The sequence below is a fragment of the Nerophis ophidion genome, linkage group LG22 (assembly GCF_033978795.1).
Source record: "Nerophis ophidion isolate RoL-2023_Sa linkage group LG22, RoL_Noph_v1.0, whole genome shotgun sequence".
In the NCBI taxonomy this organism is placed as follows: Eukaryota; Metazoa; Chordata; class Actinopteri; order Syngnathiformes; family Syngnathidae; genus Nerophis; species Nerophis ophidion.
Genome location: NC_084632.1, coordinates 1,795,716 through 1,813,277, shown reverse-complemented (window position 1 = coordinate 1,813,277; position 17,562 = coordinate 1,795,716). Strand labels below are relative to the sequence as shown.

The 17,562-nt window shown below is 41.9% G+C and overlaps 1 protein-coding gene across 3 annotated transcripts in view; it reads right to left on the bottom strand.

Moving 5' to 3' along the window:
• The window catches only part of agbl4 (AGBL carboxypeptidase 4), an 861,886-nt gene that overhangs the window by 806,861 nt on the left and 37,463 nt on the right, over positions 1–17,562 (bottom strand). For all 3 annotated transcript variants that reach the window (XM_061882975.1, XM_061882976.1, XM_061882977.1), the window contains exon 3: positions 3,751–3,875. In XM_061882975.1, the coding sequence (XP_061738959.1) occupies positions 3,751–3,875 (125 nt within the window). The remainder of the gene's footprint in view (positions 1–3,750; positions 3,876–17,562) is intronic.

The window sequence follows — 17,562 nt, the reverse complement described above, 5'->3', positions numbered from 1 at the left end:
AACGCTGTTTGCGGCTTTAATTAAAAAATGGTGTTCATCTAAAACAGGGGTCGGGAACCTTTTTGGCTGAGAGAGCCAAGAAGCCAAATATTCTAAAATGTATTTCTATAAGAGCCATATAATATTTTTTTTTGATAATATTGTTATTCTGAAGCTAACTGTGGAGGGGGGCGTGGCCTGCGGGCCTGCATCGAAGCAGGGTGTTGCCAGGATCAGCCTCGAAATCAGCGACAGGTGTGTAGATGGCCCATCTGGGCCTTGTTATCTAATCACCTGCCGCTCGGTTATAAGCAGCAGCCAGGAGGAGAGACGGGGTTGGAGCTGGAACCAAAGCACAAGCAAGGACGAAAGACAAAAAGACAATTGCTGGAAAGCAACTGAGAGACTTATTGAAAAATAAAACAATGTTGTAACCCTGAAACAGGCTCTCATGTCGGTCTGAAGAACCCCCAGGAGGACAAGCCCCACACTAACCAATAGTAAATAAATAACTTCCTACTATTAACGCAACTTCTTAAACAGGTGCGATAGAAAACGGATGGATGGATTAAAAATGCATGAGAATGTTTTATATTTAGAACATTATTTTTAACACTGTGATTACAAGTGGAATTATTCATTAATTATCGTGTTAAGCAATGTCAACTCAGATTTATAAGAGAGCCAGATGCAGTCAACAAAAGAGCCACATCTGGCTCTAGAGCCATAGGTTCCCTACCCCTGATCTAAAATGACTCAAACTGTCAGAATCTAAGGTGGGTCTTTGCAAATGCTGTAGAGTGACTACAAAAGTGTGAATATGGCTTTGGTTTATTTGCGATTAATCACAGTTTGATCATAGTTAACTCTAAATGAATCCCCATTAATCTCGGATAGATGTCATTTTTAGTCATTAAGTGTCCCCAGACAGATGATCGTATTTATTTTGTATTACTAATTGAGTGAATTATTTAGCTTTAATTATTATTATTTTTTTAAAAACATTATGCGTTTTTTTAAACAGCTCAACACTAACAAAGACATAAACACGCTTGTAAAGGGGGGCGTGGCCTGCGGACCTGCAGCGAAACGAGGTATGCCAGGACTGGCTGTGGGATCAGCGACAGGTGCGTAGAGATTCCACCTGGGCCTGATTATCTAGTCGCCTGTGGCTCGGATAAAAGGCAGCAGCCGGGGAGGAGAGGAGAGCTGCAGTTGGAGCACGAGAGAGAGCGAGAGCCAGATTGACGGACACTAAAGACAATTGCTGAAAAGCACAACACATACAATTTATTGAAAAATAAACATTGTTGTGAACCTGGAAGAGCCTGTCAGTTCGGTGATTGGTGGTCCCAAGAACCCGGAAGCAAGAGTCTTCCATGTTTTTAATTAGTGTAGTGAAGTGAATTATATTTATATAGCGCTTTTCTCTAGTGACTCAAAGCGCTTTACATAGTGAAACTCAATATCTAAGTTACATTTAAAGCAGTGTGGGTGGCACTGGGAGCAGGTGGGTAAAGTGTCTTGCCCAAAGACACAACGGCAGTGACTAGGATGGCGGAAGCGGGAATCGAACCTGCAACCCTCAAGTTGCTGACACGGCTGCTCTACCAACCAAGCTATACCGGTCGGTGGTGTCTTGCCAGATTTTTATTTTGTAGGAAATATTGAATGTGCATTCCTGCTGTAGGAGCACTTGCATTTAGAGGAGGAGCTACGCTTACATGTTTCGATTCCTGTTTCATGCATTAAAATGTGGATTGTTACGATCCCGGTTTGATTCCTGCACTACTGACAACAGAAGCCTTAAAGAACTGCTCATTTTTTGGGACATATTGATGTAAATATAAGACATTATTTGCTTTCCTCGAAAAAAGTCAGAAAAAGGGTTATACCAGACTATATTTCACTACTTATTTTCTACGCTTTGAACCCTGCGACTTATAATAAGGTCAGCTCATATATGGATTTTTCTTCACTGACGGCCAAAATGGCTTTTAAGAGAAGCTGAATTCGACACGATTTTCAATTAAATGAGATCATTGTAAATGGTGAAGGAAATTGTGTTTATCCAAATCTAAGGTGGGTCTTTGCAGATGCTGTAGAGTGACTACAAAAGTGTGAATATGGCTTTGGTTTAAACTAGAGCTGTCCAACGATGAAAATATTTATTTGCAATTAATCACAGTTTGTTCATAGTTAACTCAAAATTTATCTTCATTAATCTTGGATGGATTTAATTTTTATTCTTTATTAAGTGTAACCAAGTTTGTTGGTGGTGTCTTTCCAGATTGTGTATTTTGTAGGAATATTACACAAACAAAGACATAAACACGCTTGTGGATGGGGGGCGTGGCCTGTTGACCTGCAGCAAAACAGGGTGTGCGAAACGGGATGTGCATTCCTGCAGATTTTTTAAATTATACAAACAATATGATTTTACTGACATATTTTTATTTTGTCTTTATATTTATTTAAAATGGATTGTTAAAAAAAGGTGCTGGGTCTTAGAGTATTAGCCAATGCGGTGTACAGTCTTGATGGGTCAAACAATACAAAAGTATCGAAGCATGATGGAACACTAGGAGTGATTCTGTGATACCTCCAAGTGTGTGTAACTTTAAAGAACAAATAAAAATAAAAAAAAACACATGGCCGATACAGTTGCTGTGTTATTTAATTGTGGAGTACCAAACTCTGCTCATCAGAAAATGCTTATTTTTGCTCAAGAGTGACAGTTCGTACTGAAAGAAGTCAAAGGAGTGAAATACTGAAATTGGACAAATAAAAAGGAACCATTTCCAAAGCTGAGGATTACTGTTTGATGTTAAAACACCAAATAGGGACAAAATGCCTTTATTTTTCCTTGTGTGGTATTTGGGTCTGTGGGACCCGTTTTCATTTTTTTTATTAAAAGGAAAATTATACAATTATTTAATTTTTCAAAATGAGACTCACTGACTTTGGCTCATTTTCTTTGAAGAACATATGTCACAATACATATTTAATGACCACACACCATATTTATATTACATATAAGATGTCCGGGGCTAACACACGCACACACACACACACACATACACACAGAGCAGGCCTAGACAGGAGGAGGACAGAGTGTAGGTACACGGAACATCAGAAGGTCAAATGTGCGACAAAATGAGAGCAGACGGTGTCAACAAACAATGTTGGCAACCTTGCGTGGGAACCGCAGGTGCAGAAACACAAAGGAAGAACGCATAAACTGGCAGAGAAATTGTCCGTGCCACATTCAAATTGTTGTTACTTAGCCAGCGTTTGTGGGTCCGATGGACCCGTTGCATTTTGTGGTTTTTTAATGCCTCACCATCAAACACTTATATGTTCAAATACTTAACAGATATTTATTGGGATTATTGTTCAGCATTTTAACATAAAAGTGTTGGACGGTGAGGCATTAAAAGCCACAAAATGCCACAAAATCAGAGTAACAACAATATAAATACTACACAAGAGTTAAACCAAAGATGCACATTTCATATTCCTTTCCACACAGCTATTTGTTAGAAAAGCAAAACAAAACAATCATATTTCCTTCATTATTAAACACCAGACAGCATCAGTGCAATGTCAATGCAGCCAGTAAGTGTGCCTGACACTCACCACAGTGTCATAAACTCATCACTGGTACACACTTATTTTAAAGGACTATTATTTCCATTTCATCCAAGCGTATATCATTCAGGTATTAAATAAGTGGACCAGGTGTGAGCCACAGAAGGAAATGACACCTACCTGCGTCTCACGGACATTCTCCACCGTGAAGTTGAACCAGACTCGGAATCGAGGGTTGCAGGTGTCGGGGCGGATGAAGAGGTCGAACTCGAATTCGCTGATGTAGTCCACGCGGCCGAGGTTCCCTGCGGACACAGTGGGAGAGTTGATAGTACGTGCGGGACATGATGTTGGATTGTGGACAGAGGGGCTCAGAACTACTTGGCTCCAACTACCACCATCATGACCAACAGTAGCATAGCAGGTCTAACTATTGATTAAAAACAAGGCAGAGGTTTTATTTAACATTTAATATTGTTGGCCACTGCTCCCCTCTCCCAGAAAAGAAACGGCAGATCAACTGGTCTAAAAAGGGGGTCTATTTAAAGGCTAGAGTATACTAATGAGTTTTAAGATGAGACTTAAATGCTTCTACGGAGGTCCGGTGGCCATGCATGAAGTGGTGGCTGTGCAGAGTCGGGACCTGGGGTGGACTGCTTACATGTGCATCAGTTGGGGACATCTCTGGTCCTGCTGGCCCCACTATGGACCGGATTCTCACTAATATGTTAGATTCACTATGTACTGGACTCTCACTATCATGTTAGATCCACTATGAACTAGACTTTTCACAATATTATGCTAGACCCACTCGACATCCATTGCATCCGGTCTCCCCTAGAGGAACGGGGTCACCCACATCTGCGGTCCTCTCCAAGGTTCCTCATAGTCATTCACATGGACTTCCCATTTGGCTGTGAGTTTTTCCTTGCCCCTATGTGGGATCTGAACCGAGGATGTCGTGGTAGCTTGTGCAGCCCTTTGAGACACTTGTGCTTTGGGGTTAATTAAATAAACATTGATTGATTGATTTACTGTATCATTGTCAAGTTTCTTAGACCAAATGTATTCCGGCAGAAGGCAGTGGAGCACAAGTAGACCAACACACACAAAAGGCTGCAACCATCCATGTCTGACAAACAACATACCAACCACACACACACACACACACACACACACACACACACACACACACACAAAAAAAAGCCAGATGACGAAGGCGAGTATCCTGTAATTAGTCCAATGGGAACAATTTTCCCGCTTCCAATTCTCTTAGCTGTGGACAGGATGACAAGAGTGTGAGATGACTACATGACAAGAGTGTGAGATGACTACATGACAAGAGTGTGAGATGACTACATGACAAGAGTGTGAGATGACTACATGACAAGAGTGTGAGATGACTACATGACAAGAGTGTGAGATGACTACATGACAAGGGTGTGAGATGGCTACATGACAAGGGTGTGAGATGACTACATGACAAGAGTGTGAGATGACTACATGACAAGGGTGTGAGATGACTACATGACAAGAGTGTGAGATGACTACATGACAAGAGTGTGAGATGACTACATGACAAGAGTGTGAGATGACTACATGACAAGAGTGTGAGATGACTACATGACAAGAGTCTGAGATGACTACATGACAAGGGTGTGAGATGACTACATGACAAGAGTGTGAGATGACTACATGACAAGAGTGTGAGATGACTACATGACAAGAGTGTGAGATGACTACATGACAAGAGTGTGAGATGACTACATGACAAGAGTGTGAGATGACTACATGACAAGAGTGTGAGGTGACTACATGTCAAGAGTGTGAGGTGACTACATGACAAGAGTGTGAGATGACTACATGACAAGAGTGTGAGATGACTACATGACAAGAGTGTGAGGTGACTACATGACAAGAGTGTGAGGTGACTACATGACAAGAGTGTGAGATGACTACATGACAAGAGTGTGAGATGACTACATGACAAGAGTGTGAGGTGACTACATGACAAGAGTGTGAGGTGACTACATGACAAGAGTGTGAGATGACTACATGACAAGAGTGTGAGATGACTACATGACAAGAGTGTGAGATGACTACATGACAAGAGTGTGAGATGACTACATGACAAGGGTGTGAGATGACTACATGACAAGGGTGTGAGATGACTACATGACAAGGGTGTGAGATGACTACATGACAAGAGTGTGAGATGACTACATGACAAGAGTGTGAGATGACTACATGACAAGAGTGTGAGATGACTACATGACAAGAGTGTGAGATGACTACATGACAAGAGTGTGAGATGACTACATGACAAGGGTGTGAGATGACTACATGACAAGGGTGTGAGATGACTACATGACAAGAGTGTGAGATGACTACATGACAAGAGTGTGAGATGACTACATGACAAGAGTGTGAGATGACTACATGACAGACATTCTAATAGCAGCCCTTCTGACTTATACACAACGGCTAACACAACTTAAACGCCAGATGCTTTGTTGCTAACTAAAAGACACGTAAATGTGTGATTTCTGCAACTGACGACAATCAAAACATCGCCGACTTGACACCTGGAACTGTCACTTTGTCTTCTGAGGACATGGATTGGCCTCGGGATTTCTGAACGGACCAGAGGCCGATCAGTCTTGATGCCGGGCAAGATGGATTTTTGGAGATTATAAACATATACTTTGGCAACCAGGTTATCGGTAGCCTCAGCACACGAGCATCAGATTATAACCAGATGGTCTAAACACCTTTATTTATTTTCTTCATAGAGGTGGAGTGCCATCCCCGGGTTGGGGAGGAGACCCTGGTCTAAGTGGAGGAGTTCAACTTCCTTGGAGTTTTGTTCACGAGTGAGGAAAGAGTGGATGGTGAGATGGACAGGCGGATCGGTGCGGTGTCTTCAATAATGCAGACACTGTATCGATCCGTTGTAGTGAAGAAGGAGCTGAGCCGGAAGGCAAAGCTCTCAATTTACCGAAACAAAACTACACTTACTGTGACGTGAAAAACATGAAACTATGGCAAGAAGTGAAGTGAAGTGAATTATATTTATATAGCGCTTTTCTCAGGTGACTCAAAGCGCTTTACATAGTGAAACCCAATATCTAAGTTACATTTAAACCAGTGTGGGTGGCACTGGGAGCAGGTGGGTAAAGTGTCTTGCCCAAGGACACAACGGCAGTGACTAGTTAGGCGGAAGCGGGAATCGAACCTGCAACCCTCAAGTTGCTGGCACGGCCGCTCTACCAACCGAGCTAAACCGCCCCGGACAATAAGTGGACAATCAGAAGTGTCAGCAGTGTGTAGAGGGTGATGTCGCCAGGCTGACTGCCTGGCAACTACAGGCTTAAATAGTGGTGCAGTGATTGACAGGTGCGTGAGTCCAAACAAATCAGGTGCGTGTGCCAGGTGAAACTAATGAGTTGCCATGGTGACAAAACAAACAAGACTGCACAATGAGTCCAAAACCAAACAGAACGTGACCACAAAACATGACATGTCTTGATGTGTATTGTTTTGTTGGATTGAATAAAACAAATAAAAAACTAAAAAAAAAATTCTGATTGGTGAGCGTATCACTCAAATGGCGGTGACAGCGAAGAAAAAAACCCAAACTTTTCCTCTTGGGCTTACGTTATCGCACTAATTAAAACCTCAATATCAAGTCAATGTCAATTACTTGTGAAGCCTGACATTAATGGGAATAGTAGTACTTTTGGAACATTCAATTTTGTAGATTCTGTGATATTGTGCTTCCCTAAATATAAGACCGTAAAAACTATTTATAAAAAAAAAATATCACAGCCTTTGAGTCATATAATATTCAAGGATGTCTGCTTTTGACAAATATAAGCAGTTATTTCCTTACACTGCACTTTGTCCAGTATCTCAATATGTCAGGCAAAGTATTTACCAGCTATGAACCCAAGATGTTTAAAACTGTTCCACCAGTAAAATATCACCGAGTGGACTGCAGGGGCCGTATCATCACATCAATCATCTTCCATTGCGATCCACAGAACAAAGACTAGTAAGTGCAGTCAATACAACCATGTCGATAATGGCTGCTGAACATCATCCTCCCGATCAAGGTCTTCACAGCAGTCGATGATGAATATGCACATTTCCTACTTCTCATAATTAATACAGTGTTGGCGGATGAAGGACCGTCAAAGGAAATGTCAACTTATGCACGGTGTGCGTACTGTATATGTCAGCAATTTGAGCCAATAACCAAACAAAAACAAAGGTGAATAAATGTTAGATGAGAGTGTGTTTATCACAGCAGTCTGGTTGTTCACAAGTACATCACACTTCTATTTTTGTGCCGCTTCGCTACTTCAGTTCTTTCAAGTTTTTTAAAGACATTTTTTGTACATATTTTTGGTCTTAATTAAGCGCTAAATTAAGTCATATTTGTATATTTTATGTATAACAGTGCAGTATGGTTTTACGGTATAAATATAGAACTGCGGCACTGATGAATCATATTTGGTATTATTCATACGCCCCCCCACCCTTCCTCGTCACGTCGTGTCATTCCTGGTTTATGAGCATGTTCGGCAGCGCACAATCACAGAGTACTTGCAAGCACACACAGTGTGTACACAGAAAAGTCTGGTTGTTCACAGGTACATCGCACTTCTATTTTTTTGTGGCTTTGCTACATCAGTTCTTTCAAGTTTTTTAAAAACATTTTTTTTAATGTATTTTTTGTCTTAATTAAGCGTTAAATTAAGTCATATTTGTGGATTTTAAGTATAACAGTGCAGTATGGTTTTACGGTATAAATATAGAACCGCGACACTGATTAATCATATTTGGTATTATTCATACGCCCGCCCACCCTTCCTCATCACGTCGTGTCATTCCTGGTTTATGAGCATGTTCGGCAGCGCAGAATCACAGAGTACTTACAAGCACACACGGTGTGTACACAGAAAAGTCTGGTTGTTCACAGGTAAATGGTAAATGGGTTGTATTTGTATAGCGCTTTTCTACCTTCAAGGTACTCGAAGCGCTTTGACACTACTTCCACATTCACACACACATTCACACACTGATGGAGGGAGCTGCCATGCAAGGCGCTAACCAGCACCCATCAGGAGCAAGGGTGAAGTGTCTTGTGACGAGGTTGGTACTAGGTGGGGATTGAACCAGGGACCCTCGGGTTGCGCATGGCCACTCTCCCACTGCGCCACACAGTCCTTTGGGTACATCGCACTTCTATTTTTTTGCGGCTTCGCTACATCAGTTCTTTCAAGTTTTTTAAAAACATTTTTTTTACATATATTTGGTCTTAATTAAGCATTAAATTAAGTAATATTTGTGGATTTAATATATTACAGTGCAGTAGGTTTTTACGGTATACCGGTATTAATAAAGTACCGTGATACTAATGAATCATATTCAGTATTATTCATACGCCCACCCACCTGTCCTCGTCACGTAGTGTCATTGCTGGTTTACGAGCATGTTCGGCAGCGCAGAATCACAGAGTACTTACAAGCAGACACAGTGTGTCGACAGAAAAGTCTGGTTGTTCACAGGTACATCGCACTTAAATTTTTGTGCGGCTTTGCTACATCAGTTATTTCGAGTTTTGTGTTGTTGTTTTTTTACATATTTTTGGTCTTAATTAAGCGTTAAATTAAGTCCTATATTACAATTCAGTAGTGTTTTACGGTATACCGGTATTAGTATAGTACCGCGATAACGATGAATCATATTCTGGACTAGCCAAACGCCCGCCCACCCGTCCTCGTCACGTCGTATCATTGCTGGTTTTACGAGCATGTTCGACAGTGCAGAATCACAGAGTACTTACAAGCAGACACAGTGTGTAGACAGAAAACGGAAAACAGACGCATTTTGGCCTAAAAACTGTCATGTCTTTGTGATCATGTATTGTTTAGTTGTTAGATTACTTCAAGACTCCATTAGTTCCTGATTTTTCACTCCATTGTGTTGTTTCCATGCCTGCCAATCAGTTCACCTGTCCTCACGACTCACGCACCTGATTCATTTGAACTCACGCACCTGTTTTCAAGCACCATAGCACTATTTAAGCCTGTAGTTGCCAGGCAGTCAGCCTGGCGACATCACACTCTACACACTCCTGACACTTCTGATTGCTCACTTCTTACCATAGTTTCATGTTTTACACGTCACAGTAAGTGTAGTTTTGTTTCATGTCCTTAGTCAGTTTATGTGTTAGTTTTGTTCCTGTGTTAAGTTTGTTCCCGCCTTGTGTGCGCCCTTTGTTTTTGAAGTACTTTCGAGTGATAAAATTAAAACATGTCATTACCTTCACATGGTGTCCGGTCCAGTCTCTTTGCACCACGGGAAAACAAACCTCACCAAAGTCCTCGTCATGACAAGACCATAACAAAGCTAACCAATTCCAAAACCTAACTCAGAGCAGCGATAAGCAGAGCAATTGATCATGTTTTGTTTAGGTGTGTTAGATTACTTCAACACTCCATTAGTTCATGATTTTTCACTCCATTGTTTTGTTTCCATGCCTACCAATCAGCTCACCTGTCCTCACGACTCACGTACCTGATTCATTTGAACTCACGCACCTGTTTTCAAGCACCACAGCACTATTTAAGCCTGTAGTTGCCAGGCAGTCAGCCTGGCGACATCATCCTCTACACCCCTTGCTCCCTGCTGATGATCCATGCTCTTTTCTCGTTCCTTGTAAGTTTTGTTATTCATGCCATAGTTTGCAAGTTTTGTTTTATGTCCATAGTTTATGTTGTAGTAATAGTTTTGTTTCATAGCCAAGTTTTGTACCTCCTCTGTGAGCGCCTTACGTTTGTTCCTTTTTTGGAGTTAAGATTAAAATATGTCATTCCCTTCACATCATGTCTGATCCAGTCGCTTTGCACCTCGGGAAAACAAACCACACCATAGTTCACGTCATGACAAAAACTAACAATAAAGGTGAAGTTATAACACTGAAGCGCCATCAGGAAGAGGTGCCTTAAGACTTGGCAAGTCTGAAGTGTTGTAGCGACTTCTAAACCACTAATCCTCGCCGCCGTGGCGACAAATGTTTCTTACAAGTACCATTATCACTGCAGGACGAGGAATAGCTAAACATGCTTGACTCCACACCGTAGCTCACCGGCGTCACAATGCAAACAAACGCCATTGGTGGATCTACACCTAACACAAATTCGGTACCCATATCTAAGTAGAACGGACTGAAGGTTACAAGAATTGGTTAAACGAGTGTAAAGTGTAAAATGGGTCTAATCATGGTATTGAAGGCATAAACAGTTTGCTAATTATGCAAATGTGTGTGTTAAAATACTCAACAGATGTCTACCTTATCCCAATTAACACCTGAACAGATGTTTACCTTATCCCAATAAATGTCAGTATTTTAACAGAGTATATGTACACAGAACATCAGAGGGTCAAATGTGCGAGAAAATGAGAGCAGACAGTGTTGACAAACAATGTTGCAACCTTGTGTGGGAACGGCAGGTGCAGAAACACAGAAAAAGAATCCCTGTGGGATGCAGAAACTGGCAGAGAGATTTTCTGTGCAACGTTCATATTGTTGTTACTCAACCATCGTTGGTGGGTCTGATGGACCCGTTGCCTTTTGTGGCTTTTATTGCCTCACAGTCAAACTCTTTAATGTTGAAATACTGAACGGATGTTTATCTTATCCCAATTAACACCTGAACAGATGTTTACCTTATCCCAATAAATGTCAGTATTTTAACAGAGTATATGTACACAGAACATCAGAGGGTCAAATGTGCGAGAAAATGAGAGCAGACAGTATTGACAAACAATGTTGCAACCTTGTGTGGGAACGGCAGGTGCAGAAACACAGAAAAAGAATCCCTGTGGGATGCAGAAACTGGCAGAGAGATTTTCTGTGCAACGTTCATATTGTTGTTACTCAACCATCGTTGGTGGGTCTGATGGACCCGTTGCCTTTTGTGGCTTTTATTGCCTCACAGTCAAACCCTTTAATGTTGAAATACTGAACGGATGTTTATCTTATCCCAATTAACACCTGAACAGATGTTTACCTTATCCCAATAAATGTCAGTATTTTAACAGAGTATATGTACACAGAACATCAGAGGGTCAAATGTGCGAGAAAATGAGAGCAGACAGTGTTGACAAACAATGTTGCAACCTTGTGTGGGAACGGCAGGTGCAGAAACACAGAAAAAGAATCCCTGTGGGATGCAGAAACTGGCAGAGAGATTTTCTGTGCAACGTTCATATTGTTGTTACTCAACCATCGTTGGTGGGTCTGATGGACCCGTTGCCTTTTGTAGCTTTTATTGCCTCACAGTCAAACCCTTTAATGTTGAAATACTGAACGGATGTTTATCTTATCCCAATTAACACCTGAACAGATGTTTACCTTATCCCAATAAATGTCAGTATTTTAACAGAGTATATGTACACAGAACATCAGAGGGTCAAATGTGCGAGAAAATGAGAGCAGACAGTGTTGACAAACAATGTTGCAACCTTGTGTGGGAACGGCAGGTGCAGAAACACAGAAAAAGAATCCCTGTGGGATGCAGAAACTGGCAGAGAGATTTTCTGTGCAACGTTCATATTGTTGTTACTCAACCATCGTTGGTGGGTCTGATGGACCCGTTGCCTTTTGTGGCTTTTATTGCCTCACAGTCAAACCCTTTAATGTTGAAATACTGAACGGATGTTTATCTTATCCCAATTAACACCTGAACAGATGTTTACCTTATCCCAATAAATGTCAGTATTTTAACAGAGTATATGTACACAGAACATCAGAGGGTCAAATGTGCGAGAAAATGAGAGCAGACAGTGTTGACAAACAATGTTGCAACCTTGTGTGGGAACGGCAGGTGCAGAAACACAGAAGAAGAATCCCTGTGGGATGCAGAAACTGGCCGAGAGATTTTCTGTCCAACGTTCATATTGTTGTTACTCAGCCATCGTTGGTGGGTCTGATGGACCCGTTGCCTTTTGTGGCTTTTATTGCCTCACAGTCAAACCCTTTAATGTTGAAATACTGAACAGATGTTTATTTTATCCCAATTAACACCTGAACAGATGTTTACCTTATCCCAATAAATGTCAGTATTTTAACAGAGTGTATGTACACAGAACATCAGAGGGTCAACTGTGCGAGAAAATGAGAGCAGACAGTGTTGACAAACAATGTTGCAACCTCGTGAGGGGACCACAGGTGCAGAAACACAGAAGAATAATCCCTGTGGGATGCAGAAACTGGCAGAGAATTGTTTGTGCAACATTCATATTGTTGTTACTCAGCCAGCGTTTGTGGGTCTGATGGACCCGTTGCCTTTTGTGGTTTTTATTGCCTCACAGTCAAACCCTTTAATGTTGAAATACTGAACAGATGTTTATCTTATCCCAATTAACACCTGAACAGATGTTTACCTTATCCCAATAAACCTTTGTTCAGTATTTTACCAGAGTGTAGGTACACAAAACATCAGAGGCTCAAATGTGCGAGAAAATGAGAGCAGACAGTGTTTGATAAACAATGTTGTAACCGCAGGTGCAGAAACACAAAAGAAGAATCCCTGTGGGATGCAGAAACTGGCAGAGAAATGTTTCCGTGCAACGTTCATATTGTTGTTAGTCAGCCAGCGTTTGTGGGTCTGATGGACCCTCTGCATTTTCAGACTTTTAATGTCTCACAGTCAAACCCTTTTATGTTAAAATGCTGAACAGATGTTTACCTTATCCCAATAAACATATGTTCAGTATTTTAACAGAGCGTAAGTACACAGAACATCAGAGGGTCAAATGTGCGAGAAAATGAGAGCAGACAGTGTTGACAAACAATGTTGCAACCTTGTGAGGGAACGGCAGGTGCAGAAACACAGAAGAATAATCCTTGTGGGATGCAGAAACTGCCAGAGAAATTTTTCCGTGCAACGTTCATATTGTTGTTACTCAGCCAGCGTTTGTGGGTTTGATGGACCCGTTGCATTTTTCGGCTTTTAATGCCTCACAGTCAAACCCTTTTATGTTAAAATGCTGAACAGATGTTTACCTTATCCCAATAAACATATGTTCAGTATTTTAACATAAAATGGAAGGGGTCCATCAGACCCACAAACTGTCTGAGTAACAAGAAAATGAACATTACACAAGGTTTAATAATCCTACTTTGCAGAAATTTCTTCGCCGCAGCCAGGCTTGGAACTAATTAACTGCGATAAACGAGGGACGATTGGACTTGCAACGGGGGTCCGCATGTTAATGCAGCCCAGGCTGTCTCCTAATAATACCGTAGCATTATTAACAGATCTAAACTACGGCTTCATTCAATCTCCGGGGTGATTGAATCTGCGGGGGGTCTGTTCCCACACACATGAAACCTAATAGACATCTTTCTGTTTCAGTCGGTGAACACCGTGAGCGCGGCTCGTAATAGGACAGCAGCCACGGGCGACTGGGTTATTGAGGCCGACGCCGGAGGGCCCGACGTGAGAGATGGCCGCAGACCCCGAGTCCGAATTACACCAAAGCGGCGAGGATATGACACACCATTGATCCCTGTTTTAATTTTATGGTGGCTAGCTCCGCGTTCCAGCACTTTGGCGTCCGGAGCATTTAAATCAATGCCATGTCATTTAGTACCGCGCTAACACCAACAGCTTTTCTGTGCGGCTGCCCTTTTGCAGAAATACAAAGAACCAGGATTGAGGGGGGGGGGGAATTAACTGAGCATTGGAAAGCTAAACAAAGCAAAAAACATCTGGAGCTAAAGAAAACAATATATATTTGTGGAAATAAAAACATTTCAGCACGGTGATACTGGGGTTAGTGCGTTTGCCTCACAATACAAAGGTCCTGGGTTCGATACAAAATGTAATGTTCCTGAAGTACTTTTTATGATACGCTGCCCGGATCATATTATGATTAGATTTTTGAGTCTGTTGCGTTTCGGACCCGTTCTTCCTTCGGTCAACGCCCCCACATTGTTTGATGACACATAAGCTGGTTTTAAATCAATCAGAGACAGAGGTTGCTCATTTTTCTATTTTATTACCAAAGCGCCTTGGGAGATCAATTTAGATACAACATTTCAAAGCACGGTCCAAATTGATCTAATCCTAAAATGGCAGTTTCTCCCTCCTCACTCACTCTCACCCGCCCCACTTGTGAAGTGAATTATATTTATATAGCGCTTTTCTCTATATAGCGCTTTACATAGTGAAACCCAATATCTAAGTTCCATTTAAAGCAGTGTGGGTGGCACTGGGAGCAGGTGGGTAAAGTGTCTTGCCCAAGGACACAACGGCAGTGACTAGGATGGCGGAAGCGGGAATCGAACCTGCAACCCTCAAGTTGCTGGCACGGCCACTCTACCAACCGAGCTATTTTATTTATTTATCTTTGTTATTTTCGTATACTGGAACCCAATTACAATAAAAACAAAACATAATCTTTTGATATGATATACTTAGTCCATAAGTACACAAACGTGTACTTCATGTTTAGTGGCAAGCTAATTCTTATTTTTACACTTGTTTTTTTTTCCAAATTCCATTGTATTTTATACTCTCCTGACACCACCAGATGGCAGTATAAGTGTCCACCTAAGTGGCCATAAGACCCCAATTCAGTAGTGTACACAATTTTGGAAAAAAGAGCTAAAAGGTGCTGTCCACGCATGTGGCCACTAAGACCTTTAAAGGTTAAATAAAGTTAAAAAAATGCAGTGTGACACTAGTTTGCCCAATAATATGCAGCATGACAGGCTGAAAACGACCAGACTCAAAAAACCTAAGTTAAAAGCCAGCATGTGTGATGGTATGGGGGTGCATTAGTGCCCAAGGCATGGGTAACTTACACATCTGTGAAGGCACCATTAATGCTGAAATGTACAAACAGGTTTTAGAGCAACATATGTCGCCATCCAAGGAACGTTATCATGGACGCCCCTGCTTATTTCAGCAAGACACTGCTAAGCCACGCTGTTGTAGAGCAAAAGGGTGTGTGTACTAGACTGGCCTGCTTGTAGTCCAGACCTGTCTCCCATGGAAAAGGTGTGGCGCAGTATGAAGCGTAAAATACCACAAATATTAGCTCATTTGGAATTCGATGTCTGTATCATGTTTCAAAAAAGCTGGCACAAGTGGCAAAAAAGACTGAAAAAGTTGAGGAATGCTCATTAAACGCTTATTTGGAACACCCCACAGGTGAACAGGCTAATTGGGAACAGGGTATAAGAGCACCTTCCATGAAATGCTCAGTCATTCACAAACAAGGATGGGGCGAGGGTCACCACTTTTTTAACAAATGCGTGAACAAATCATCCAACAGTTTAAGAACAACATTTATCCACAAGCTATTGCAAGGAATTTAGGGATTTCACCATCTACGCTCCGTAATATCATCAAAAGGTTCCGAGAATCTGGAGAAATCGCTGCACGTAAGCAATATTACGTACCGTCGAACCCTCTGGCGGTACTGCATCAAAAAGCGGCATCCGCACGTAAAGGACATCACCACATGGGCTCAGGAACACTTCAAAAAACACTGTCAGTAACCAGGGTTGGTCGCTACATCTGTGAGTGCAAGTTAAAACTCTACTATGCAAAAAGAGAGACATTTATCAACAACACCCAGAAACGCCCACGGTTTTGCTGGGCCTAAGCTCATCTAAGATGGACTGATGCAAAGTGGAAAAGTGTTCTGTGGTCTGACGAGTCCACATTTCAGTTTTTTGGGGGAAAATGTGGACGTTGTGTCCTCCGGATCAAAGAGGAAATGGTAAATGGTAAATGGGTTGTACTTGTATAACGCCTTTCTACCCCTTTTTAAAGTATTTCCAAATTCACCCATTCACACACACATTCACACACTGACGGCGGGAGCTGCCATGCAATGCATTCACCAGGACCCATCAGGAGCAAGGGTGAAGTGTCTTGCCCAAGGACACAACGGATGTGACTAAGATGATAGAAGGTGGGGATTGAACCAATAACTTTCAGATTGCTGGCACAGCCACTCTATCAATTTTGCCACGCCGCCCCCAAAAAGAACCATCCGGATTGTTGTAGGCGCAAAGTGTAAAAGCCAGCATGTGTGATGGTATGGGGGTGTATTAGTGCCCAAGGCATGGGTAACTTACACATCTGTGAAGGCACCATTAATGCTGAAAGGTACATACAGCTTTTAGAGCAACATATGTCGCCATCCAAGCAATGTTATCTTGGACGCCCCTGCTTATTTGGTATGGGATCTATGATATGGGGGTGTATTAGTGCCCAAGACATGGGTAACTTACACATCTGTGAAGGCACCATTAATGCTGAAAGGTACATAAAGCTTTTAGAGCAACATATGTCGCCATCCAAGCAGTGTTATCTTGGACGCCCCTGCTTATTTGGTATGGGATCTATGGTATGGGGGTGTATTAGTGCCCAAGGCATGGGTAACTTACACATCTGTGAAGGCACCATTAATGCTGAAAGGTACATACAGCTTTTAGAGCAACATATGTCGCCATCCAAGCAATGTTATCTTGGACGCCCCTGCTTATTTGGTATGGGATCTATGGTATGGGGGTGTATTAGTGCCCAAGGCATGGGTAACTTACACATCTGTGAAGGCACCATTAATGCTGAAAGGTACATACAGGTTTTGGAACAACATATGTCGTCATCCAAGCAGTGTTATCATGGACGCCCCTGCTTATTTGGTATGTATCATTCATTTCCAATCCACCATGTTATTTTGTAACTATTCTGCAGTCTGAAGACGACCACAATGATCCGTGAGAAGTGGTGCCAAACCCATTCCGACTATGCAAAGTTATTCTGCTCCGTACAAAACTGCCACGGAAACACAGGGCTTCGGAAGATTCAGAGAGCGAGTCTCTGCACGGTACATCCACGAAAAAGTATCGGGGGAAAAAAGAGAAACGCGCAGTACCACAAGGAGTCAGCAGGTGGT